This window comes from Acanthochromis polyacanthus, chromosome 12 (assembly GCF_021347895.1).
Source record: "Acanthochromis polyacanthus isolate Apoly-LR-REF ecotype Palm Island chromosome 12, KAUST_Apoly_ChrSc, whole genome shotgun sequence".
Taxonomy (NCBI): domain Eukaryota; kingdom Metazoa; phylum Chordata; class Actinopteri; family Pomacentridae; genus Acanthochromis; species Acanthochromis polyacanthus.
In genome coordinates this window covers 40,221,396-40,247,971 of record NC_067124.1, presented here as the reverse complement: position 1 = coordinate 40,247,971, position 26,576 = coordinate 40,221,396, and the positions used below count along the sequence as shown (strand labels likewise).

At 36.8% G+C, this 26,576-nt stretch overlaps 1 protein-coding gene across 1 annotated transcript; it reads right to left on the bottom strand.

The window, feature by feature from the left end:
- Positions 1 to 3,510: 3,510 nt before the first annotated feature.
- pitpnc1b (phosphatidylinositol transfer protein cytoplasmic 1b) lies at positions 3,511 to 24,519 on the bottom strand. Its single transcript, XM_022199723.2, has 10 exons — positions 23,546 to 24,519; positions 19,191 to 19,339; positions 16,546 to 16,634; positions 15,716 to 15,723; positions 15,531 to 15,602; positions 10,830 to 10,922; positions 10,485 to 10,640; positions 7,897 to 7,960; positions 7,668 to 7,754; positions 3,511 to 5,776 (listed from the first exon to the last, which is right to left on the bottom strand). Exons 1-10 carry the CDS (start codon positions 23,591 to 23,593, stop codon positions 5,619 to 5,621), a joined length of 924 nt encoding a protein of 307 aa, XP_022055415.2. The 5' UTR covers positions 23,594 to 24,519; the 3' UTR covers positions 3,511 to 5,618.
- Positions 24,520 to 26,576: the final 2,057 nt, after the last annotated feature.

Sequence of the window (26,576 nt, the reverse complement as noted above, 5' to 3'; positions counted from 1 at the left end):
CACACACACACACACACTTTGTCTGAAACAAATGAGGCGGTTGCATTACTGTCTTTGTCCTGAATGGAGAGCAAGTATTGATCTGCAGCAGAAGCTCGTTCATCAGAGTGGTTAAGCAAAAATACCATTAAGGTGGAGCACACACACACACACACACACACACACACACACACACACACACACTCTCTCTGGCTGGCTCCCAGTCAACTTTCTGCCTGTCAAAACAGTCTCAATGATCTAAATTTCACTCTTTGCTGCTGCTCCGTCTCGGCGATGGCGTCCTCGTCCGTCGTTGTGAGGTCTGACAGGTGAACTGGGAATAGTGGGATGATTCAGCGCTGCGGGGTCAGGATCTATGATAATGTACCGCCGGGAACATTTCCATATAATGAACACAGTACATCTTCCTTAGAGGCCCTCCTGAGGAACGACGACGAGGACAGAGAGGAAGCAAAGATAAGGGGAGGTTTCAAGAGAATAAAGGAAGGAGAAGGCAATAATGAGGAGGAGAATTTAATGGGAGAGACAGAAAAAAGGACACATGACACAAAATGAAAAAAACAAGACACAAAACGATGAAACAAGAGACAAAATGATGAAAAACAGACACAGAATGACAGAAACAAGACACAAAATGACAAAAACGAGACGCAAAATGACAGAAACGAGACACAAAATGACAAAAATGAGACACAAAATGACAGAAACGAGACACAAAATGACAAAGAAGTGAGACGGAGTAGCAAGGAGGTGATGTTAATGCATCCTCGTGAACACTCCTGGCTGAGCTCTCGGTCCTTCCTATCAGCCTCCTGCTGCGACTGTAAGACGACACGTCGAGGGGAAGGTTTCCGCCTGCGCCGATGTTTTCCCGTGTTTGTGGATGCAGCCGCTTTGTTGGGAAGCTGATGACAAATTGTCCCGCTGGCTCTTGATTTGTGTGGATAAAAGGAGCCATAATGGGCCCCATAATGCGAGCGATTTAGCACGCCATTCAAAGACACGTCTGTCAGTCACAGCGCTCACTGACGAGTCGAGCTTTTGTCCCGAAGCCAGGAAACAACGAGGCGACACGGCGATGACAGACGTTCAAACACGCCCAACGTACAACCCCGCATCCGCTCAGCATCCGCTCAGCATCCGTAGACGAGCAGAGAGACGGAGGCCGGACCTACTGACATCCAGTAAAGGCCGACAACGTCCTGGAAATATGAAAAACAGACAAGAGGACACAGCTTTGCTCTACACATTCTGTAGCAAAACAGTTGGATGATGTAAAGATGCAAAATGATAGAAACAAGATGGAAAATGACAAAAGCAAGACACAAAATGACAAAAACATTTCACAAAATGATAGCAATGAGGCATAAAATGATGAAAACGAGACAGAATGAAAAATTAAGACATAAAACGACAAAAATGAGGCACAAAACGACAGAAACAAGACATAAAATGTCAAAATGAGAACCAAATGACAGAAATGAGACATAAAGACGAATATTAGAAACAAAATGACAAAAAACAAGACACAAAACGACAAAAATGACACAAAACAGCAAAAAAAATGACACAAATTGATTAAAATAAGACTCAAAACAACAAAAACCAGACACACAATGGCAGGAACAAGATACAAAAAGACAAAACGAGACACAAAAGCTGAAACCGAGGCACAAAATGACTAAAACACGCCCCACTCACAACCCTGCATCCACTTACCATCCGTAAGCCTGCAGAGAGACGGAGTCCGGACCTGCTGCCGGTTCCTTGCTGACGCTGACTGTGAAATCGGTGAGTAGATTAGATGTGAGGCGCCTGCAGCTGCAGGTCAATACTGATCAAACACGGCTGATAATGTGTGCAGAGTTGATTTTTGGCTTATCTGGGCAGATATCATGACCAGAGCGAGTCCTCTCGGTTTAACAGAAATCGTATTTATCGATAGGAAAAGCTTCCAGTTTGAAAAAGCAACGGAGGCTTCATGTTCAGCTTTTAGTGTGAGATTTAAGTTTCATTTTCATAAAAAAAATGTGGAAAAACTATAAAAATTTACAATATAAACAGCAGAATTCTGTAATGTTCATCAACTGTTCAGAAAACAGCAAATATCTGTAAAATAATCATGTTTCTAGCTGTAATTTTACAGGAAATGCTTTTACGTTGACAAAAGAACTGATTCTACATAAGGAGGCAGAATGGAGACTCTTGCTCAACCTTTATTATTGTTAAAAATTAGTATAAAATACTGGACACCACAGAAGTAAAAAAACTAGACAGAAAACGACAAAAACGAGACACAAAACAGCAAAAACATGACTCACAAGGGCAAAAACAAGACATGAAATGAAAAAAACAAGTTATAAAAGATGAAAACAAGACACAAAATGGCAAAAACAATTCTCAGAACTACAAAAACAAAACAGAAAACGACAGAAACGAGACACAAAGCAACAAAAATGGGACAGAAAATGACAAAAACAAGACACAAAATGACAACGATACACGAAATGACAAGAACAAGACACAACAAAAACAAGACACAAAATCACAAAAAACAACGACAAATAGGAGAGAAAACAACAAGAACAAGACATGAAATGACAGAAATGAGACACAAAATGAAAAAAGAAAACAGAAAATTATTTTATTATTATTTATTTGTTATTGTTAAAAATTTGTATAGAAAACAGCAAATACCTGTAAAATAATCATGTTTCTAGCTGCAATCTTACTGTCACACACTGTAAAAATAAAAAAACTCAGTGAAATGTAAGAATCCTATGTAGAAAATGCTTTTATTTTGAAAAATATAGATTCTTCATAAGGAGCCAGAACAGAGGTTCCTTACTCTTGGAATTAGGTTTCATTTTTACAAAAAATATAAAAATACAGTTCAACTGTTAAAAATGGCAATAAAAAGCAGTGGAATTCTGCAGCGTTCTATCATGTTTGATCCTTGATGAGGAAAACCGCTTCTCCTTGACATGCAATAAAAAAAAACAATCACCCTAATAGAGTCTTAAATGCTTCCATCACTGGAGCTTAGCCTGGCTTTGACCCATTCACAGCCATCAAACAGCCGATACGATGACCGGCCGCCGTCTGTCGATACACCTGGTGTGACCTATCGGCTGATCCATCCATCGACCACCGCCCTTCCCCCGCTCCCATTAGATCCACTCTATTAAACCCCTCATTCATCCAGGAGCTCAGAACTGCAGGAATCCACCAGAGAAAATATAGAAATCCACCAGAGAAATCCACTACAGAAATCTATCAGAGAAACTACATATTTAATCCATAAAGAGACACTAGATGAGTGTTCTCCTGCGGGAAGCTGCTGATAGATTCCTCCTGAAGGCACTTTGTTGTTGTTTTGGTGCAGATTGAAAATACTGTTGCTAAATGGAGTCTGTTTGATCCGTTTCCAGTCTTTACAACTAAACTGCACTCTAATTCCAAAGACACATCATTTCAGGTATTTACTCAACAAAACACAAGAGTCTGACGTAGTGAGAAAGGCTTTTATTGTGAAAAATGCACAAATTTTACATAGGGAAGTAGGAGGGAAGATAGAGGTCACATGTTCACCATAAAAATTTAAATAAATTTCATGAAAATCTGGTGGCAAGAGTGCTAGAAAATTTACATTGAAAAACTGTAAAAAATGTAACATTCACCAACTATTAAAATACCTGCAAATATCTGAACAATAATGATGTTTTTAGTCGATTTAAATACAATGAAACTGTGTAATTTTACAATTTTTACACTGTAAAAGAACAAATTACCATTTGAAAAAATACACAAATTTCATGTGGGCTTTATGTATAATTTTGCCCTCCCCCTTTTAAAAAGAACAGTTAACGTAATAATAATAATAATAATAATCTGTAGTTTAACAAAACTGAGAAAGCTTCCAAAATACCTGCTAAAAATATATTTGACCTTTATGTACATCATGTTTCTTCCAAATAATAGAAAATATCTTCACAATTATGTTTTTATCGATTAAAATAAAGCTAAAATAGTGTCATCTTATGTTTTTAGGATATTTATGATGCAGATGTTTTGGTCTGATTTCTTTAATTTTTCTAAATTATGAACTAGTAAATTTAAACATTTTTGAAATGATTTAATTTAATATCAGTAATTTAACAAAGCAGAGAAAAAATTTAAAAGAAAAATAAATTGAAATTACAGTTACAAAACGTTCTAAAAATGTGATTTTTTTGACAGTTGAAGGCTTTAAGGTTAACTTTAGGCACAAAGATTACTTGTTTTTGTTTTGTTTTTAATGCAAAACAACTAAAAATTTTGCAAAATTGCATTACATAAACATTCTGTATTTTTAAAAAAGGCCTTGATGACGGTTTTTTGACTGTTGTTTGTTCCTCCTTTGTTATATAACGTCTTTTTTCAAAGAGCATTTAGAAATATCGTTCTGTCGTCTGAGGCCTCGGTAACTTCTGGAAAATGGTTAACTTTGTTGGAACATTATTGGAAAGGAAAATATTCTTCAAAATATATCATCATAGGTAAATGCTGGCCAACGCTGTGGTAACTTTCTCGCATTTTAGAGATCAAACGTTAAAAACAAAACAAATATAAATTCTGTGGTTTCAGCTCCTTAAAAATTAATATTTTCTGTTTTCTGTCCTCTGTGATAGTAAACTCAAAATCTTTGGACTTAACAAGACATTTGAGGAAACTCTGATTCACATTTTTCACCATTTTCTCACATTTTAGAGACCAAACAACTGATTGATTATCGCTCCGAGTCATTTTTAATTAAAACTGTCCAAGTTCTGTGATTTTAGTTCATTTAATATCAATATTCTATGGTTTCTTTTCTCCTCCATGACAGTAAACTGAAGATCTTTGGACAATGAATTATTCACCCACATTTTCTTGCATTTTTAGAGACCAAACAGTTGATCGATTAATCAGTTTTTCATTTTTAATTAAAATTGCCTAAATTCTGTGATTGTTGTTCCTTAAATGTGAATATTTTCTGGTTTCTTTCTTCTATGACAGTAAAACTGAAGATCTTTGGACTAAACAAGATGTTTAAGGTAACTTTGATCCACATTTTTCACTATTTTCTCGCATTTTAGAGACCGAACAACTGATCGATTAATCAGCTTTGGTCTTATTTAATAAAATCTGTCTAAATTCTGGGATTGTAGTTCCTTAAAAATAAATAATTTCTGGTTTGCTTCCTCCTCTATGACAGTAAACTTAAGATTTTTCATTTTAGAGACCAAACAGCTGATCGATTTATCCGGAAAATAGCAAACAATGAAAATAACCTTATTTGAGGCCATTGAAGGAACCTTCAAGCTCCAATTTAAATCCAGATGGAGAAGGTTCTGAATGAATCCTGATTTTAGCTCTGATTTTGTGGAGACTTGGTGGGCCAGAAACTATAAAACCAAACTGAGCACATTTTTTCTGCTGGATTCTCGTGACGTAACACAAAAATATGTAATTTCAGTTTAGCAGCTTGGGAACGTCACGTTGAGTTTATCTTCTAAGATCCAAAAAGTGCCTTTAAAGATCCTGCAGCATCTGTTTGTTTTCTTGTTCCAAAAAAAAGTGTTTGTGAGTTGGAGGCATCACTCCGGGGTTGAGTTGAGTCGAACGGGACACGGAGGCACCAAGGAATCCGTCTGGTCTGACATGGTCGCCGTGGTGACACCCATCTTCTTCAGAGAACGTTCGTCCGTCACCGAGATGGAACGAGAGAACACAGGACGAGAAGCGATCTGAGAACCTGTGACAGAAAACAGAAATGTGGTTAAAGCCCTGCTTGGTATTCAGCTCACACTCCAACTTTTTATTGGCCTCTCCGGCATAAATGACATCCATTTACTTTTATTACGGCAGATGAATGAAATGAAAACCATTCGTCAGCTGAGGCGCAGTGGCGGCTCTCGGCCTGCAGGGGCAGCACATCGAGCTGCTGCAGGTTGAGCAATGACTGCAGATTTGTTGCAGCTTCATGTTTCTCATCATCGCATACTGAGAGCAGCGAGGCGCTTGGGGCCATGTTGGGATTTCTACCTTTGATACGATCGGGCCGAGGTTCAGCAGACTGACCAGCAGGGGGCAGGGCGACCACACACACACACACACACACACACACACACACACACACACAGACACGTACACAAACACACACTTGCACACATTTACCCCCAGCAGGCCTGACATTTGCAGCTGAGTGTGTCTCTGGCTGGTTATTTATGTTCTGAGGGCTGGTGACGGTGAGAGTTCAGCAGGTGGCTGCATTACTCCGTTTATCAGAGTGACGCTGCGGCATTATCACTTCATGATCCGTCCACATCCCCACCGCACACCAGCTCCACATCTGTCCCTCCTTTCTGGGCACGCTCCCTCGCTTTCTGCCTCCTCGCTGCTCCTCGTGTTGTGAAACGCCTCCTGACTGCTCTTCTCTTCCCATTTTTCTCCCACAGATGCACCGAAGCCATCTGGGTACTTGTGGGGAGTTGCAGCCGGTCCGAGATCCAGCAAAGTACAGCCCATAAATTCTGTTTGCAGCTCCTGAAATAAACTGAATATGTTTGGACTGAGCCACATTTTCACCATTTTCTCGCATTTTAGAGACCAAACAACTGAATGATTAATCAATTTGAGTCATTTTTAATTAAAAAACTGTCAAAATTCTGTGATTTCAGCTCCTTCAATGTGAATATTTTCTGGTTTCTTTTCTCCTCTGTGACAGTAAACTGGAGATCTTTGGACTAAACAAGACATTGGAGGAAACTGATCTACATTTTTTTTTACCATTTTCTCATATTGTAGAGACCAAGCAGTTGATCAATCAATGGAGAAAATATTCAACAAGCTAACCAATAATTAAAATAATCATTAGCTTATTGCAGTTAGTCATTGGTGTGACAGGATATTAGGGTTAGAAAGAAGACAAGAAACTACCATGAAATTTGTATTTTTAGCCTCTTTAGGGCAACAGTAAACAGTTACTTTCACAGTATTGATAAATCTGCTGATTTTTTTTTTTTTTTGGCTTGTTTTTACTATTTTGTCTCTAAAATGTCCCAGGTTGGTGAAAATGTCCAGCAGTGTCTTAAAACCAAAGTTTTTAAGAAGCTTAAATGTGAATATTTTCTAGTTTCTTTACTCTATGACAATAAACTAAAGATTTTTGGACTAAACAAGACATATCAGGAAACTGTGATCCACATTTGACCATTTTCTCACATTTTAGAGACCAAACAACTGATCAATTCATCCAGAAAATAGTTCACAATAAAAACAATCCGAGGTTTCTGCTTAAAAAGATGAATGTTATGATTAAATTCATGTTTATATCTGAGGCTGAGTTCTTCATTTCAGTTTCAGTTTGTTTATTACTCCAATAAATAAAAAAAGCACTAGAGTCACCATTAGAATGCATTAATTTGTACTATTCTGCAGACCTATTGACAACCTGCCAGGCTGCTGAAACACTAAATACCCGCTTGGTTTTTAATTCCTAATGATCTATAAATGTGTACTTTGGAGGAGAGCCTGTGTGTTTTCACCTCTCTGAGCTGGAATTTAAATGCATGAATAATTAGCGCAGATATACATTTCAAACTTCTTTTCATCTGCTCCTCTCTTACATCCGGCAGCCTCCTCACCTGAGCTGCTGTGGCTGGATTTGACTTTGCTGTTGGTCTTCTCCTGCATCTCCTGCTCGTACTCCCTCACCTCCTCCAGACTCAGGCCTGCAGGGAACAAACGCCGGCGTGAGGAAATACATATTCATTCTGCAGGGCGAAGTTTAGACAAACAACAGCTGGATCGTCGTGAATGTTTCATCTCGCGTCTCTGAAGTGGTAAATATTGAATCCCGTGACTTGGACCCACCGTGCCACTCGTCGATCCAAGCGACCGCCTGCCGGTGACCCACCAGGAGGATGTCACGGATGTTCTGGCATCAGAAAACATGTCGGGAGGGAAAACGGAATTAAAAATGGAGCAGCTGTTGTGTATGAAACGCAACACTTAGCAGGTAAAGTGATCTGTGCAGCAAAAATAAAGCTACAGTCCAATAATTAACCAATTAATTGCCAACTATTACATGAATCATCCTCTATTTTGACTTTCAATTGATCAGTTTCAGCAACTTTAAAGGTAAAAAATCTAAAATCTGTCATTTCAGCTTCTTAAATGTGAATATTTTGTAGTTTATTTCCTTTATTACAGTAAACTGAAGATCTTTGGACTAAACAAGACATTTGAGAGAATTCACAATTTTCACCATTTTCTCACAATTTAGAGACCAAACAGCTGATCAATTAATCAGAGGAAGTCAATTTCCATAAAAATGGTCAAAATTCTGTTTACAGCTTCTTAAATGTGAGTATTTTCTGGTTTCTTTCCTCTGTGACATTAAACTGAAGATCTTTGGACTAAATAAGACATTTGAGGAAACTGATTCACATTTTTCACCATTTTCTCGCAATTTAGAGACCAAACAACTGAATGATAAATCAGTTTGTGTAATTTTGTAATTAAAACAGTCTAAATTCTGTGATTTCTGCTTCTTAAATATTTTCTGGTTGCTTTGTGACAGTAAATTGAAGATTTTTGGACTAAATGAGACATTTGAGGAAACTTTGACCTACATTTTTTTTACTATTTATTTGCATTTCAGAGATCAAACAACTGATCGATAAATCAGTGGAAGTAATTTTTCACTAAAAAAGCCTTCAGTTTACTGTCACAGAGGAGAGAAACCAGAAAATATTCTCATTTAAGGAGCTGAAATAATTGAATTTAGACTGTTTTAATTAAAAATGACTCAAACTGGTTAATCATTCAGTTGTTTGGGTCTAAAATGCGAGAAAATGGTGAAAAATGTCGATCAGAGTTTCCTCAAATGTCTTGTTTAGTCCAGAGATCTTCACTTTAATGTCACAGAGGGATAAAAAAAACATAAAATATTCACATCAAAGAAGCAGAAACAGCAGAATTTAGACTTTTTCTTAAACACAGCTCAAATAAGCAATAAATAATCTATTAATTGTTGTGTTTCTATTTAAAACCTGTTAGAATTCACCACTATGGCACACTCAAAGTTGTATAAATCTGATGCATTTATTGGCTAAAAGTGCATAAATTGTGCATTTGTCGTTGTTCTGTAAAATGAACATCTTTGGGTTCAGCTGTGGGTCAAACTAACCACAGAACTGATGACTTTTCTTTACTATTTTGCAGATTTTCATTGACAGAACAAACAATCAATGAGTTTATTTTTCTGCTGCTTCTGTTTCCACATTACAAATAATCTGAGCAGCACAGAGTGGAGATAAGAATCAGCTGGAAACTCATTCACCAGCTTTAACCGGAACCGCTGGACTCCAAACAGAACACAATGAGGAACACTTCTGCTGCGAATAATGAGCGTTTTCACTCTTAATTAATCTGCGGATTAATTTCCTGGATTCATCGATTCAACGTTTGAGCTCGAAAATTATGAAAAATGTCAATCAAGATTAAAACGACGAATGTTTAGTCCAAAGATCTTCAGTTTGCTGTCACAGAGGAGGAAAGAAATAGAAAATGTTCACATTTAAGGAGCTGAAATCACAGAGTTTAGACGGCTTTACTTAAAGAAAATGCTCAAATAGATGAATTGATTATCAATAGTTTATAATAGTTGGAAACTGAGTACTTCATCGAAATTGAATAATTGTTCAACTCTAGAATGAAACTGAATACATTATTGAAACTGAATACTTGTATTACTTAAGAATGAAACTGAATACTTGTAGCACTTTAAGAATGAAACTGAATATTTGTAGCACTTTAAGAATGAAACTGAATACTTGTATTACTTAAGAATGAAACTGAATACTTGTAGCACTTTAACAATGAAACTGAATACTTGTTTTACTTTAACAAAGAAACAGAATACTTCATGGAAATTGAATACCTGGAGTACTTTGTTGAAACTGAATATCTGTAGTACTTTAAGAATGAGACTGAATACTTCTTTGAAACTGAATACTTGTAGTACTTCAAAAATAAAACCAAATACTTAATTGAAGCTGAGTACTTCACTGGAATAAATACTTCATTGAAACTGAATATTTTTACTACTTTAAGAATGAAACTTTAAGGAGCACAAGTATTCATTTTCTGAATATCACAGTATTCCACAGTACTTTCGCAGTTTTTCTGCCAGATTTTTGTGTTTTTTAAAATGGATTTTTTAATATTTAGTTCATTTACTCAAAATCATTAAATGGAAACAAGTTGAATTCACATTCATTTTCTTACTTTTTAAAATTTTATTCTACATTGATTTGTTTTTTTTTAGCAGCTCATGTTTGTTTGTGTGGAGATTCACCACCTGATGGCTTTAAGCTCTAAATAAGCGTTCAGCTGTGATGATATTTGTGTTTCATGTCTTTAGACGGTGAGTTAAAGCCACATAAAGGTCCACTGACTCGGTGGATGAACTCCTCGGTTCTGGTCTGGAAGCCGTAGATCTCAAAGCTGCACTGGACCCGCTTATAGGAGCACATGATGGGTTCCTGGTCGTCCCTCCAGCCGTCCTCCAGAGGACCTCGACCCGTTTTAGTTGACCGCCAGCGACTCAGATCCTGCAGACGGAAAACAGCTGAGTCTGCAGAAAGAGAAACCCTGCAGATGTTCTGACATCGGGAAACATCTCACTGTGTGTTTGGAATCTGAGAGCTGATCTGAGCTGGAGGTTTGTGGGCAGAAAACATGATTTATCCTGTTTGTCTGGTCATTGTCATTGTCTCTCAGGTGTGTTTGTGTGTTTTTACCTCTGACTCTCTGTAGTGTTTCTCAGGAATCGGGTCGCTCAGGATGTCCAGGAAACAAATGCTATCGGACGGAGTCGGAGAATCTCCAAACACCTGAAACCAGACAAGATGAGGAGGTCAAACACAGCAACACAACACAACACAACACACGCTGTCGGCCAGAGTCGGAGAATCTCCAAAATCCTGAAACCACACAAGATGGAGGTTAGAGGTCAAACACAACACAACATGACACAACACAAAACAGCAAATCTGTTAAAATTGCCATCAAAATAACTCTTGAATTAGTTTTCTATCACTGAAATACCATTTCCTAAATCCACAATTTTATAGTCTAATCTCCAACGAAACGTCATATTTTACACATTTTTGTACCTGGAATCATGAAACTTTTGGTATTTTTGAGCCAATTTATCAAAATGTTCATCAAAATGACTCTTAAATTAATTTTCTGTCATAGATTTATTTCCAAAAACTCAGAAATGGTTAAGCAGAAGTCATTCTAAAAACTCTGATGTCTGACGTTTCTTTTGAATCCTTGTTGTTGTCGATATCTCGAAGTTCTATTTGATTTTTAAGACTCAAACATGACACCAGAGTTCAGGAAAAGTTTTCAGTTGAAGTGTTTTATTGTAGATGGAGGGAATCATTCTCTGGAGGTTTATCAGTGGGAGCAGCTCCTTCAGATTATTACCGACTTTTAACTTCATAAAAGACAAATCTGCAGCATTTGTTCTTCTTTAATCCTCCTTTATACCTCTAGTCTGCTTTTTAACTTCGATGCAAATGAGGTTTTACATCCAAAACAGGTGGAAAGCCATGAAATATGAAGCTTTTGTGGAGATTAAACCATAAAACAGTCAATACAGGAAGTGTTAGTTGAGCAGTCATTGATAGAAAATGAATTTAAGAGTTATTCTGATGAACATTTTAAGAGATTTGCTTGGAAATACCAAATATTTTATGCCTCTGGGTACAAGAACTAGCAAAATCTGAATTTTTTTTTCAGATTAAAAGACAAAACAGTCAATTTAGAAAATGTTGGATGACCAGTCGATGACAAAAGCTTAATTTAAGAATTATTTTGACAACAATTTTAACAGCCTCAAATTTCAACATGCAAAACACCTGCTGAATGTGGTTCGATGGGAATTTTTCAAAAGCTTCTATTTCAGAAAGTATTCGACTTATTATTCTAAAATTTCCCTCATGTCTTTATCAATATTCATATTTTATGCTATGTAAAAATTCTAAAAAATATGAGGCAGTTGAGCAGAAATGTTTGATGAAATTTGAAGATTTGAGTTGAAATTAAACTGTAAAGACGACACAAACTGACATAAACGAGACATAAAATGACAAAAACAAGGCACAAAATGACAAGAATAAGACACAAGACCACAAAAACAACATTTGGTTCTTTTGGAGAATCGACTGTTTTAAGGATGGATTTAGTTTCCTGTTTTATTTTGAAATTCTCTGTCCCTATATATCATGGTAGCTTCACTTCCTGACTCTTCGTTTGATGGCGTCCAACTGAGGTTCAGGCTTCGGCCTCCTCAGTTTATTTAGTAATTTTCTTTGTTTTTTAATCTGCTTTTCTGCTGCTAACTGTCAGTTTTCTGATTCTTTATGATTATGGATTCTGTTTCTGTGGATTTATCGTCTTCACTCGTGGATTCATGGATTTACTTTCTGGATCTCCAGATGCATCTTGTTGGACAAACATTTAGACACCCTTCTGGTAAGTTCTTTATTTGAGCAGTTTGAACTACGTATATGTGTGGAAATCAGTCTGGAAATGCCATAAATAGTGACTTATTTAGAGTTGAAAAGCATGACTACCTGCTGAGCACCAAATGATTGGAGAACATGGAGGTTTAGATGCTTCTAGAGACCAACAACAGAGTGAATATTTGTCAAATTGTTGCCAGGAAGCCAAGAATAAAACTCTAAAGCACCTTTTTTCAGATCTGAGAATCCTTCAGTTAATCTGACGCAGACTAAACTTCACGATTTGTTGAGTTACATCACATATTTTTTGAATTTTTCCACATTTCTGCAGTAATATTGATGCAAAAACGTCCCAAAGAGGAAAATCCAGTTTGGATTGCAATTAAAATGTCAATAAATATCAAACTTTTCTTCAATGAAGACAGATTCTGGAACAGGTCAGATGAATGAGGCTCAATAATGATGAACAGAATCAAGACTTTGAGCTTTAGTTTGTTTTTTTCTGTGTATCTGAACATGTCGGCTTCATGTTTTCACAAACAAATTGACAAAAATAAGATGCAAAATAACAAAAACAAGACACAAAACAACAAAAATGAGACAGAAAGCGAGAAAAATGAGACAGAAAATGTCAAAAATGGGACAAAAACAAAATGTCCCATTGACAAAAAAATGACAAAAACAAGACACAAACTGACAAATGAAACAGAAAATGAGAAAAACGAGACAGGAAATGACAAGAATAAGACATTAGATGACAAAAACGCGAGAAAATGACAAAAAATTAGACGCAAAACGACACAAAAGACAGAAAATGACAAAAATGAGATGCAAAATGACAAAAACAAGACGACAGTCAAGATTCTGTGCTTTAGTTTGTTTCTTGCTGAGTATCTCACACCATCTAAATGTGTCGACTTCATGTTTTATCCATGATCCGTTGAATCTCGTTGCACAGTTTTGGGAATTTTTCCACATTTTAGCAGCAATATTGATGCAAAATCATCCCAGAGAGTAAAAGAAACAGTTTGCATGACTTTCTCTTTTAGTTCTGTGTTAAAATTTTCATTTGCAAACTAAAATGTCCGTAAAAATCCCAGTTTAGTGCGATGAAGAGAGTCTGAACAGGTCAGATTAACAATGAACATTATCCAGGTTTTTAAGTTCAGCTCGTTGCTCCTGGCTGTTTAGGATGTCATTTTGTAGTTTGTTTTTTTTATCATTTTGGGTTTCATTTTTGTTGTTTGCTGGCTTGTTTGTATCATCTTATGTCTCATTTTTGTCATCTTGTCTTGTTTTTGTCATTTTGTGTCTTATTTTTGTCATTGTGTCTCGTTTCTTGTCATTTTGTGTCTCGTTTTTTTGTCGTTTTGTGTCTTATTTTTGTCGTTTTGTGTCCGTTTTTGCAATCTTATGTCTTATTCTTGTCCATTTTGTGTCTTGTTCTGTTACCTTGTCTTATTTTTGCCGTTTTGTTTTTGTCATTTTGTGTGTAGTTGTCATCATTTTATGTCTAATTTTTGTTGCTTTCTGTCTCGCTTTTGTCGTTTTCACTTTGTGTCGTGTTTATTGTGTAATTTCATCTAAAATCTTCAAATTTCATTAAACATTTCTGCTCAGCTGCCTCTCATTTTTCAGAATATTTTATAGCATAAAAATAAATGCTAATAAAGATATCAGGAAAATTTTAGATTAGTGTATCAAATACTTTCTGAGAGCAAAATACACAGTTTACATGACTTTCTGATGCACTTTCCTCTGCAATTTCTACAGCTTACCTCATTAGTGAGTCAGTTTTTTTGTTCTTTTTTTCCCTCATTTCAGCAGCAATATTGATGCCAAAGCATCCCCGAGGTAATAATTTACCTCAGTGTAGACAGATTCTGTTGTAGATTCATAATGAATATGATGGAGGTTTTTCAGTTTGTTGCTTCCAGCTGTTTAGGAGTCTTTCCTCTGCAGACTGCTGTCCTCTTTAATGTGTGAATGAGCAGCTGTTTGCTACCTGCTGAGCTGATGACAGCTCTGTTCTGTTGTACGGTTTGTTTATCCTGTGATTCTGATTATCCACTAACGGCTGCTTGTTGAGAGTGAACTAATGTAACCGTCTGACATCAAGCAAGATCCGCTGCATTTTTTCCCACAGATGAAATCTCGGTCTCGGTTTTCTGGCATGTCGGATCTTGTTTCTCTGAGTCTGAACTGCAGCCGGTTTGGATGAAATTCATCCCAGCAGCCGAGATCGCTGCGACACGCCTAATAACGACGCCTAATAGATCTACCCATAGAGCAGGACAAAAAAAGATGACAAAACAGCCTCAAATACAAATGAAATAATCAAAACCAGACACGAAGCAAGAAAAATGGGACAAAAAATGACGAAAAAATGACCAAAATCGATTAAAGCGAGATACAAAATGACTAAAACAAAAACATAAAATGACAAATGAGAAGCAAAACAACAAAAATGAGACACAAAATGACAAAAACGAAACACAAAATGATAAAAAAAGAAATAAAACGAATAAAACAAGAAGCAAAATGACAAAAACAAGAAGCAAAATGACAAAACGACACAATATGATGAACACAAAACACAAAATGACAAACGAAAAACAAAATGACAAAAATGAGACGATGATAAAAACAAGAAACAAAACGACAAAAACAAGAAGCAAATGACAAAACGAGACAATATGATAACAAAACACAAGAGGACAAACGAAAAAGAAAATGACAAAAATGAGACACAAAATGATAAAAACTAGAAACAAAACGACAAAACCAAGAAGCAAATGACAAAACGAGACACGAAGGGCAAAAATGACACAAAATGACAAAATCGAAACACAAAATGACAAAAAAGTGCTCTGCTTGTTTCTCCTTGTAAAGATTTGAGGAACATTTTTGCGCCGCAGAAAAAAAAAGAAGAGATTTCCGTCCTCTCAGATTGCCGGTCGTACTCACGTTGTCGTTATTGCCGTTGTTGTTCTCGAATCTGGTCTCGATGCGGATGCTGAACTTGGGCAGGAATGAAACCTGCAGGAGGTTAAAAAAAAAACACGAGAGCCTGCAGATTAGATTCACTGCTACTGCAGACGGATGAGCTGTGTTGCATTCATGTACAGTAAATGAAGTGTGAGAATACTCACTGAGTACTCTGCAGCAGCAGGACGTTCAATATGGATGGAGAGAAACAGCCTTAGTTACTCATATGCATGAAATCACAGCCGCTCGCTCGGCCACCAGGGAATACATGCAACACGCTGATAAATATTTGATGGCACTTGAAAAAAACAGCTGTTGTAAGTAAATAAGCTGTGCAGAACGCAGCGAGCCGAACGTAACCCGACGATACATGTGAAAAATGAGACACTAAATGAGAAAAGGTAAACAAAAGGAGGAAGGAAATTGGACAAAATGAGAATAGAGACATAACATGAGATACGAAGTCTGACAAATGAGACACAAAGAGTTAAAAATGAGATCCCAAATGAGAAACAAAATCTGACAAATGAGGCCCAAAATATTAAGAATGAGACAATAAATGAGAAAAACTTAGACCTAAACTGAGATAAGTGAGAGCCTACATGAGAAAAATGAGACAAAAAATGGGATAAAAAAGAAAATAGACAAAATGTGAAACAAAATGAGGAAAAACGAGACATTGAATACAAAAAGGAAATACTAAATGAGAAAAATGAGACACAACATGGGAAATTAGACAAAATGGGAATAAAGGGACATAAAATGAGACACTAAGTCTGACAAATGAGGCACAAAAAGTTAAAAACAAGACACAAAATGAGGAAAATCAAGGAGAGACAATAATGAGAAAAATCTGACATAAATTGAAATAAGTGAGACGCTGCATGAAAAAAGCAAGACACAAAATGAGGAATAAGTAGACACAAAATGAAAAAAGTCAGCGAAATGTGGAAAAACAAGATGAGAAATATGCAAAAAGTGCATACAAACATACCTGTGAGGGTGTAAGGGTAGAAGTTCCAGGCTTTCTCTGTCACATAGAAGAACCGCGGGGCGAAAGCTTTGGCCCAGGATGGCAGTTTACTGGAAATGAAGAACAGAAGAGTCATTCTGATTAAAATGAAAGAAAATAGGAGTCTTTAAATTGTGAATTTATGTCCTGACCCTGAGATAACCTCCCTCAATTACCCCAGAGCCTGATCCTAAAATAAACTCCTCTAGTCTTGTTTTTTACATTTTAAGTCTTGATTTTTCTCATTTAGTATTTATTTTTTCTTATTTAATGTCTAACTTTTCTCATTTTATGTCTTTTTTTTGTTCTGTGTCTCATTTTGTTTCTCATTTTTAACATTTTGTCTCTTTATTCTCATTTAGTATCTCGTTTTTCACAATTCATGTCTTGTTTTTCTCATTTTATTTAATTTTTCACTTGTAGTGTCTCATTTTTGACATTTTAAGCTCCATTTTTGTTTTATAGTACTTAGTTTTTGTTATTTAATGTCTCATTTTTCTCATTTAGCATTTCATTTTTTCATTTAGTGTCTAATTTTTCACATTTTCTCTTTCTCACTGTGTCTAAATTTGATGTCTTGTTTTTCTCATTTTGTCTGAAATTTTTTTCTTACATTTTCGCCATTTTTCGTATATTGAGTACCATTTGTCTCATTTTTCTTATTTAATGTCTCGTTTATCTCATTTTATGTCTCCTTTTTCTCATTTTTAACATTTGTGCCTCATTTGTCAGATTTAGTGTCTCAATTTTTTCATTTATGTCTCTATTTTCATTTAGTATCTTGATTTACTCATTTAATGTCTCATTTTTCTCATTTTGCATCTCATTTTTTATAATTAATGTCTCACTTTTCTCAGTTAGTGTCTCATTTTTAACATTTTGTGTCTCATTTTTTGTTTTGTGTTTTCTTTTCCACATTTTGTGTCTCCATTTCTCATTTACGGTCAAAGTTTTGTGTCTTGTTTTTCTCATGTCTTAATTTTTTCTTATCTGCCACTTTTTTCTCATTTCGTGTTTCGTTTGTCTCATTTTTTTCTCATTTTACTCATTTAGTGTCTCGCTTTCTCATTTTTTTATCAAATCAAACACTTGTTGGAACAGACATTTTACAGTGATTGTCACACAAAGACCTGACTGATTGTTTAGTTTTGTAGCGGTGTGTTTTATTTGTGCTCATGGTCTACTAACTTGAGAAGTGAAGCAGCAGCAGGGAGATTATAGAAGCAGACACACAGATCCATTTATAGCCAGATTACCTGTAGGCTACTCTCACCACGGTGCTCATTTGTATGACTCATTCCCAATTACACCTGTGGTGATGGATCGGTACTGTAGCTGCAGGGTCACATGTCAGGACATGATGGAGCTGAATACAGTGTGCAGCTTTGTGTGTGTTCCTGCATAACTTTACTAATGAGGAACGAACGTCCCCCAAAGATTAGAGAAATCCTCCACGGCCAGGACATTTCTTTAGTAGTTTATTTTAGGATTAGGCTCTGGGTTTATGGAGCTGATGAGGTGACGCTGGGGTAATGAGGGAGGTTATCTCAGGGTCAGGACATAAATTCAGAGTTTAAACACTGTTTTTTTCTTTTGTTTTAATCAGAATTAACAGATTAGTGGACCATGAGCACAGAAAAACACATTTACTTTACCAAACACTCTAAAATGTCAGCTCCAGCAAGTGTTTGCAGTAGAAAAAAAAGACATAAAATGGGAAAAATTTGTTTGAAAAATGAGGCATGAAATGAGACGGAATGAGACAAATGAAGAAAAAGGTGACAAAATATGAAAAAAATCCATTCAAACTGAGAAAGACTAGACACAGAATTTAGACACTAAATGAAAAAAATTTGATGCTAAATGTGAAAAATGAGACGAAATGACAAAAGTGAAAGAAATGATTCACAAAATGGAAAAAGTGACACAAAATGGGAAAAATAAAGCAGAAAAGGGAGGTGAGACATAAAATTAGAAAAATGAATCACAAAATGAGAAAAATTTATCACAAAATGAGAAAAATTTGACAAAAATTAGAAAAATAAAACATTAAATGTGAAAAATGAGACACAAACAAGAAACATGAGGCAAAATGATCTGAAAGAAACAAAATGGAATTGAAGGCTCATAAAAAAAGAGAAATCAACTGAACACACAAGAAAACTGTCCCAAAGACCCAAAAAACCAAACAAACAAAAAATGCGACGCAAACAAGAAAAATAAGACCCAAAGAGACCAGAAACCAAACTGTCTCAGAGGGATATGAAGCTTCTTGTAAGTAGGTTAAAGAAAAGTGGGTTTTTGTATTTTCTGGTTCTTCTGTGATTCTGTGACAAGCTTCAAGTTTCCAGCTGAACAAAGGAAGATAAGAGGCTGAAACTCTCCAGGAATCCTGTAATTATCAGGATGATGTGGACGTTTCGCTCAGCTGGACGTTTTCACAACAAGATGATGTCATGTTTCCACTGAAACTCCCCAGAATGAAAAGCCTGGTGGACTTTGGATGTTTGAAAATGTTTTATTGCCTCTCAGATGTTTGAGGAGCTTCAGCAGGTCAAAGGTAGAGCAGATATGAGGACCTCCTCCAGGATCATTATTAGCATTATTATTAGCAGCAGCAGCATTACCTGCTCAGGTAGATCCTCTTCTCCGTCAGCTGTCCAGGTCCATGCTGAGGATGAACGTCCGGCTCGTTCCTCACTACCTCCACTCCTTCTCCACCTCCACTCTGCTCACAGCTGTGTTTACTGATCATGTAGAGCTGGCCGATCCGGTACTGCAGAAAAACCAAGACGAAATATAACTGTGGTGAAGCTAAAATAACAGCAGATGACATTTTAATAGGAAATCCGAAAGTCAAACATTGGAGGAGTTCACTGGAGTCTGCATCAACGAAATACATTTAAAGTAGAGTTTTCTGATTTTATACAGACAGAATCTGATAAATGTGACACAAGATGAGAAGAACAAGAGTCAAAATGAGAAAATGAAACCCAAAATGAGGAATAAATGAGACAAAAAGACAAAAAAGAAATACAAAATGAGAAAATGAGAAAAAAATGACATAAAATTGTGTAAAACAAGACAAATGAGAATAATTTTACGCAAAATGAGAAAAAACAAGACTAAAAATGAGACAAATAAGATGTAAAATGAGACACAAAATGAGATAAACAATAAATTAAATGAGACAAACAAGACATCAAATGTGAATAACACCAAATGAAAAAAAATACACAAAATTACCAAATGAACACAAAAACGACCACAAAAGAGAAAAACTGTCACAAAACTAAACAGCAGAAAGAAGACAAAATTATCTTTCAGATTTGCAAAATCTGTAAAAATGTAAATCGTTGAATATCTGCAGTATGTGGAGCCTCTACAGCTGGAAAATGGGAAAGAAATTCAACTTTTTCCTTCTGATTTCTCTTGTTTATCTGCATCATAGTGACAGAAGGCATTTCTGTTTCCTTCATGTTGTTCTGGTTCCACAAAGCTGCAGAACTTTAGACTGAAAAATGAACCAGTGTAGAAAAACGCTCAGAAAAGGCTCCGATTTAGGAGTGCTAAATACTGATCTGAATCTGAACAGGCCGGACAACATTTCTCACAGAAGTTAATGTTGGGTTTTGAGGCCTTAAGTGACTAAAAAACAAACGTCCAGTCGTATGAAACCAAAAGCATTATTCAGGAAACCTCGATGAGGAAGTGAAGTGGCTTCAGTTACTGATTTCTGTGTTTTCCTGACAGGCTTTTACTCAGAGCTGCTTAGCTTCACTCCTCAGATTCCCCAAAGTGACTACATCAGATATCACCAAATTTAATTTAGCAGCGAGGGCGGTGTGTGGTGTCCAAATTAGAAGGAAGGGACTCGGTTTGCTGTTGGAGGGTTTTCTCTCGAATCTGTTGTCTTTACACAACAATTCTTCTGCTAACTTCGTTTCTCTGAGCAATATTTGGTTTACTTTTACGGCAAATCACTCCAAAGTTCTTATGAAGAGGCAGTAAAATGACGCCGTAAACATGGAACTGCTCAGCCGAGACCTCTAATTCATTTCGCTGCCCTGTTTTTGCTGTTTTAATTAAAAGTAGAAGCAGAGAAAGAGGAAAATGACATCAGTTCTCCAAAATAAGACAAACGATACTGTGAATGAGAAAAACAAGATAGAAAGCCAAAAAATGAGACTTGAAATGTGAAAAAAGAGACATAAAATGGAGAAAAGGGAGTACTAAATGAGACAAACAAGACACAAAATGTGCAAAGCGAGCCATTAATGAAAGAAATGAGACACTAAATGAGAAAAATGAGGCACTAAATGAGAAAAATAAGACACAGTGAGACACCCAATTAAAAAAACAAACACAGCATGAGAAAAAGAAACAGGAAATTACAAAAAGGAGTCAAACTGTCGGAAAAATGATACAAAATGAGACTCAAAATGTTAAAAAAAAAAAGACAGACAAAAAAATAGAAAAACGAGGTTAAAATGAGAAAAACATGACACTGAAAAAGAAATGACACAAAATGAGAAAAATGTACTTAAAAAGAGATAAACAAGACAGAAAAAGTGGAAAAACAAGACACTAATATGTCACAAAAACAGAGCTAAAATAAGAAAAATGAAACACTATGATATGCAGATGAGATGCAGATAAATGAGATGATGACAAATGAGACACAGATAAACATGATGCTGAATGAGAAAAGAGATCCAAAATGAGAAAACCGAGGAAAAACGGGCAAAAAATGATGAAAAATAGACATAAAAACAGATAAACAAGACACAAAAAGTAAAAAAAAAAAAACGGGACCCTAAATGGGAAAAACAAGACACAAAATAAGATAAACATGACACTGAATGAGAAAAGATATCCAAACTGAGAAACGCAGGCAAAAAATGAAAAAATAGACATAAATGGAGATAAAATGACACTAAACTGTTGCCTCTGATTTATTCTGCTTTTTCACAGTTTTAATTAAAAAAGGAATCGGAAGGAGGAGGGGACAGATTCAGCCTCCATCCTTCACCGCTGACTTCCTGTAATCGTCCTTCCTGTTTCAACACTTAGCATTTACTTACTCAATCAATCACTCTGATTGGTGATCAGACAGATGGCAGAGCTCCGCCCACTCAGGTGCACCATCCTTTCTCTTTCTAGGAAATACAACACTTTCTATTTCCTTAAATCAGTGTTTTGACGGTTGAGGAAGTCAGTCAGGTTTTGGCTCCAGTCTCCTCCTACTGTTTTTTAAAACAACAAGCTGCCGTTAATTATCAGAGGTACACCCTGGTGTAGGGTGGTGGTTCTGAGTCACAGCGGGCAAAAGTGAAAGAATTTATGATTGAAATCTCCAACGTATGCTTCTAATAATAGCTCAGTCGGCTGCAAAACATAGAATTTACTGGAACTGCATCCACATTTGTCACGCAAATGAACTCAAATCCATAAATCTACAGAAGTCTGTCTGATGGGTCATTATTTACACCGATTTAAGGCTTCTTGGTTTTTTTTTTAACTTGATTTAAGAGGGGAGATAAATACTGAAAAAGGAAGATGCACAGAACCAAAATAAGAAAAATGAGATGCTAAATAAGATGGATACAAAATGAGATAAACATGACACTGAGTGACAAAAAAAGCCGAAATGAGAAAAACAAAGAAAAGCAGGAAAAAATGAGAAAGAATAGACATAAAGAGAAAAAAGAGACACAAAAAGTGAAAAACAAGACACTAAATGAGAAAAATGTCACAAAAACAGACCCAAAATAAGAAAAAATGGGAAACTAAATGAGAAAAACAAAATACGAAATGAGACTGAGATATAAAATCAGATAAACATGACACTGAATAAGAAGAGATCCAAAATGAGAGAGCTGAGAAAAGAGGGCAAAAATGAGAAAAATGGCACAAAAAGAGAAGCAAAATGAGAAAAAAATGACACTCTAAATGGGGAAAACAACACAAAATGAGAAAAGCAAAATATGAAATGAGGAAAACCAGATAAAAAACTTAAATAAACATGACACCGAATGAGAAATTATATCCAAAACAAGAAAACTGAGGAAAAACAGATGACAAATGTCCCAAAACAGAAGCAAAATAAGAAAAAAATGAGATGCTAAATGAGATAAGAGATAGAAAATGAGAAAACTGAGAAAAAAGACATATAAATGTAACTTTTTTCTGATTTAATCCAGTAAAAAAGTGTACTTTTACAGTAAAATGTACAAAAGAACTTATAAAATTTTAAAATTCTTACGTTTTAAACTGTGTGTTTGAATCTGTTTTATTCTGTGTCCTCTGTACGGTGACCTTGAGTGTCTTGAAAGGCGCCTATAAATAAAATGTATTATAATTATTATTATTATTATAAAAACCATTTATAAAATGCAAAGTATTCCACTTGGCCTTAAATGAATAATCCTGATTTGATTTCACTAGTTATCTGTAATTCAACAATATTGGAACCATAAGTTCTATCTTGTTTTTATTGATTTAAATACAGTAAATGTCTAATTTTCCATCCGGTTTAAAGTCTCTGCATTGTGTTGCTGAGCTCTTAGTGGATATCCAACAGCTGAGAACCAACTCTTCAGGACGCCGTAAACGGTTTGGACTCGACTTGATTCCCCCTCAAATAAGCTGCATTTTAACTCTCATTCAGCCCAAAGAGGATTCACTTCCTGCGCTGATACTGTAAATCCTCTTGTGCTTGTTGTGCTAAGAGGCGGGAGGACGATCCTCTGAAAGCTGCTCGGCTCTCTGCAGGTTTGTTTGTTTCTGCAACAACCAGTCGGACGGGTTTGAGCTCAGAATGCAGATGGAGATAAAACAAAGGCTGCGATGCTGCTACCTGCAGCCCGAAAACACACCTGAGGACGGCTCTTATCGGCCAGATTACAAGATGGAAAAACACCCGACTCAAAGCCCCTTGAGTCGTCCTTCAGGCTCCGGCGTGGGAAAGACAAACACTCACCTCGTCCACCGTCAGCGGCATACATATGCGGTACTCCTTCACCAACATGCTGCGGGAGTCTTAGAGGATCTCAGAGGACATGCTCAGACAGCTGCTGACCTCCTTCCTCTTCCTCTAGTTCTGCTGATGTCAGGACTCTGAGGAGTTAATTCCCTTTTCTCTCTTAAATCTGCTGCCTTCCTTCCTTTCTTCTTTCTGTTTTTCTTCTAGGTGAACCAACTCTACCTGTTCTCTCTGCTTTTGTTTGATTCCTCCTCATGTTTCGTCGCTCCTCCCTCTCCCCCTCAGATTCCTTCGCGGGTTCCCTCCTTATCTTCTGAATCCGCCCACTGGACTTTCCCACCTCTCACCTGTCGCCTCCCGGCCTCCTGATCTTTATCTTCCTGCCGGTCGGGCCTTCAGGTTACACATTAGCTTCCATCTGCGTCGCCTCCTGACCTCCAGCCGCCTTTAAGTGAGTGTTTGGTGAATGAGTGGTGGAGGGAGGCGGCTCCTCCAGGTCCGTCCTAAACACACTTTGTGGCAGCAGATGTTTGTCCAGAACCGCTAACCAGCCCGGATCTCTGCTCTGGATCCACTCTGCTGTTCTGTCCTCATCCTTAGTTGAGTCCAGGGACATCTCTCCTGTCAGTTATCACCTTCATACGTCAGTTTAAGGTCTTATTCCTGAGCCGTCAATCACTCAGATTGATGATTTATTCACGGTTTGAGTTGTGCCCTTTGTGATGATCAATTGTCTTTTTGTCTATGCAGATGATTTACCCAGTTTATTGTTGGAATTTGGAGTAAAAATATTACTTTTGCATGCAATAACTGCAGTATCAGTCGCATTTCGTTTCATGTACTTCATAGTTAAAATTCTCAGGTGCAGTATTTCATTATCATGTGTGATTTTACTCATTACCTCTGTAGAATTGCCAGCTTTACTTTATAGTCTTCTGTTCTACAGACGTGGTGTAAAATGAAAACAAGAATATGAACAAGAAAAGCACTCAGAGCTCAGTACTCACCCAAGGCTGCTCAGTCCTTGGATCATTTACGATGGATAAGTCCTGATAAGTCCTCAGCGGTGGATCTGTAGTAGGATCACAGTCGTGTGATCCAACATCTAATCACTTGGTCCTCGTGTCATTTCTGACCTTCCCTGAAAATTTCATCCAAATCCGTTGGTCTGTTTTTGAGTAATGTTGTAGACAGACAGACAGATGGACAACTGGACATACGGATAGACAGACATAAAGACAGACAGACTGATGGACAGCTGGATGGATGGATAGACAGACATAAAGACAGACAGACAGACTGATGGACAGCTGGATGGATGGACAAAGATGGACGGAGGGACAAACTGGGAGATGGGCAAACAGAAAGACAAAGACGAACAGACGAACAAAGACAGACGGACAAGAACGGACGGACGGATGAATGAACAGATGGATGGACAGACAAAGACAAGTGGATGCACAGACGGATGGATGGACGGACAAACTGGGAGATGGACGGACAAACAGACAGACGGACAAAGACAGACAGACAAGAACGGACGGACGGACGAATGAACAGATGGACAGTAATTGGTGAATATTTACAAAAAACAAAGTTTCTGAGTTTTTCTTTTCTTTTCTTTTTGGAGCGTTGGACTGAATGCAGGTAAAGACAGATTTCCAGATCTTTGTTTTCTGTTTTTATTTTACGTCCAAACTTCACTGGAATCGTCTGTAGTCGTATTTTAGTTATTTAGCTTCAGTACTGGATCCTACATCTACTCTTTAGATCGGAGCTGATCAGGAGATCGATTTCTGGATCGATTCATGTAGTTTTTATTCTGTAGTTTTAAACCCAGAAGCCTGACGAGCAGCCGGTGTTTCCGTGTCATCGATGTCTGATCCGTTACCTGTAGTTCCACCTGGTGCTAACGAGTGTTCTCGTGATCTTTAACCTGCTCGATTGGGATCAGATCTCAGTATGCAAATGACTGAACCAAAGAAACACGACTTCTCCTGGTTTGTTTATGACGCGTCGCAGATCTGTTTCTAATCAGCTTATCTTTAATTTTATTGCTTTATTGTCGCTCCTTCACAGCCAGCGAGTCATTAATCAGATAAAACACCAACCTGCTAAAACAGAAGATAAAGAAGAAGCTTCAAATACAGAAAAAAAGAGTTGCTTTTTTCCACAACGTTACTGATGACTTCTAATAATGTTTTAATCCAATCTAAGGAACATTTTCAGGATAACTATTATTTTAAACAAGGTTCTTATGAGGTTAGAAGCCAACAAAGATGAAACATTCAGCAGGATTCTCAATGCAGCATTCAAAAAAAATGTTCTCCAGATGTTCTCGAGGCCTCAAAAGTCTTTTTGTAAAATAAAAAATGTATGCTCAGCTCGGATGTTTATGCTGTATTTTGTTCCAAGAAAGTTCTGCAGGAGAAATATTCCACCTTTATTGACATCACCTGAGGCCACGATAACATCTGGAGAACATTTTGAGAACGTTCTCTCCAAACATCAAACGAATATTCCAGCTAAAACGTGTCTTTGTTTACTTCTAAGGAATTAGACATTTTGGGTAAATTGGTTTCCTTTAAAAACGTTCCCACAACGTTTAGAGACAACAGAGGAAAGACGTTCTCAATGCAACGTTCAAAAAATGTTCTCCAGATGTTCTCGAGGCCTCAGAAGACTTTTTATAAAATAAAAAAGTATGCTCAGCGAGGATTTTTATCTTGCATTTTGTTCTACAAACATTCTGCAAAGTTCTACTGAAGTTTTTATTCAGACGTTCCCAGAATGTTCCTCTTAAAGACGTTCTAAAAATGTGTGAAGCTTCTCTAATGTCGCTCCTTTCTTATCGCACACCGTTACATAACATTGAAGAAATGTTGACAAAATATTTGCTGCAGGAGAAATGTTCCACCTTTGCTGACGTCATCTGAGGCCTCGATAACATCTTGAACATCCTGAGAATGTTCCTCCTTTGTTTTGTCCAAACATCCACCGAATGTTGTTGGTTTACCTTTAATCTCAC

Coding starts and splice junctions, on each gene's coding strand:
- pitpnc1b (XM_022199723.2), bottom strand. CDS start 23,593: ATGTTGGTGAAGGAGTACCGCATATGTATGCCGCTGACGGTGGACGAG. Junction 7,755..7,896: donor TTGGATCGACGAGTGGCACG/GTGGGTCCAAGT, acceptor TGTTCCCTGCAG/GCCTGAGTCTGGAGGAGGTG. Junction 5,777..7,667: donor ATCCAGCCACAGCAGCTCAG/GTGAGGAGGCTG, acceptor TTTCTGTCACAG/GTTCTCAGATCGCTTCTCGT.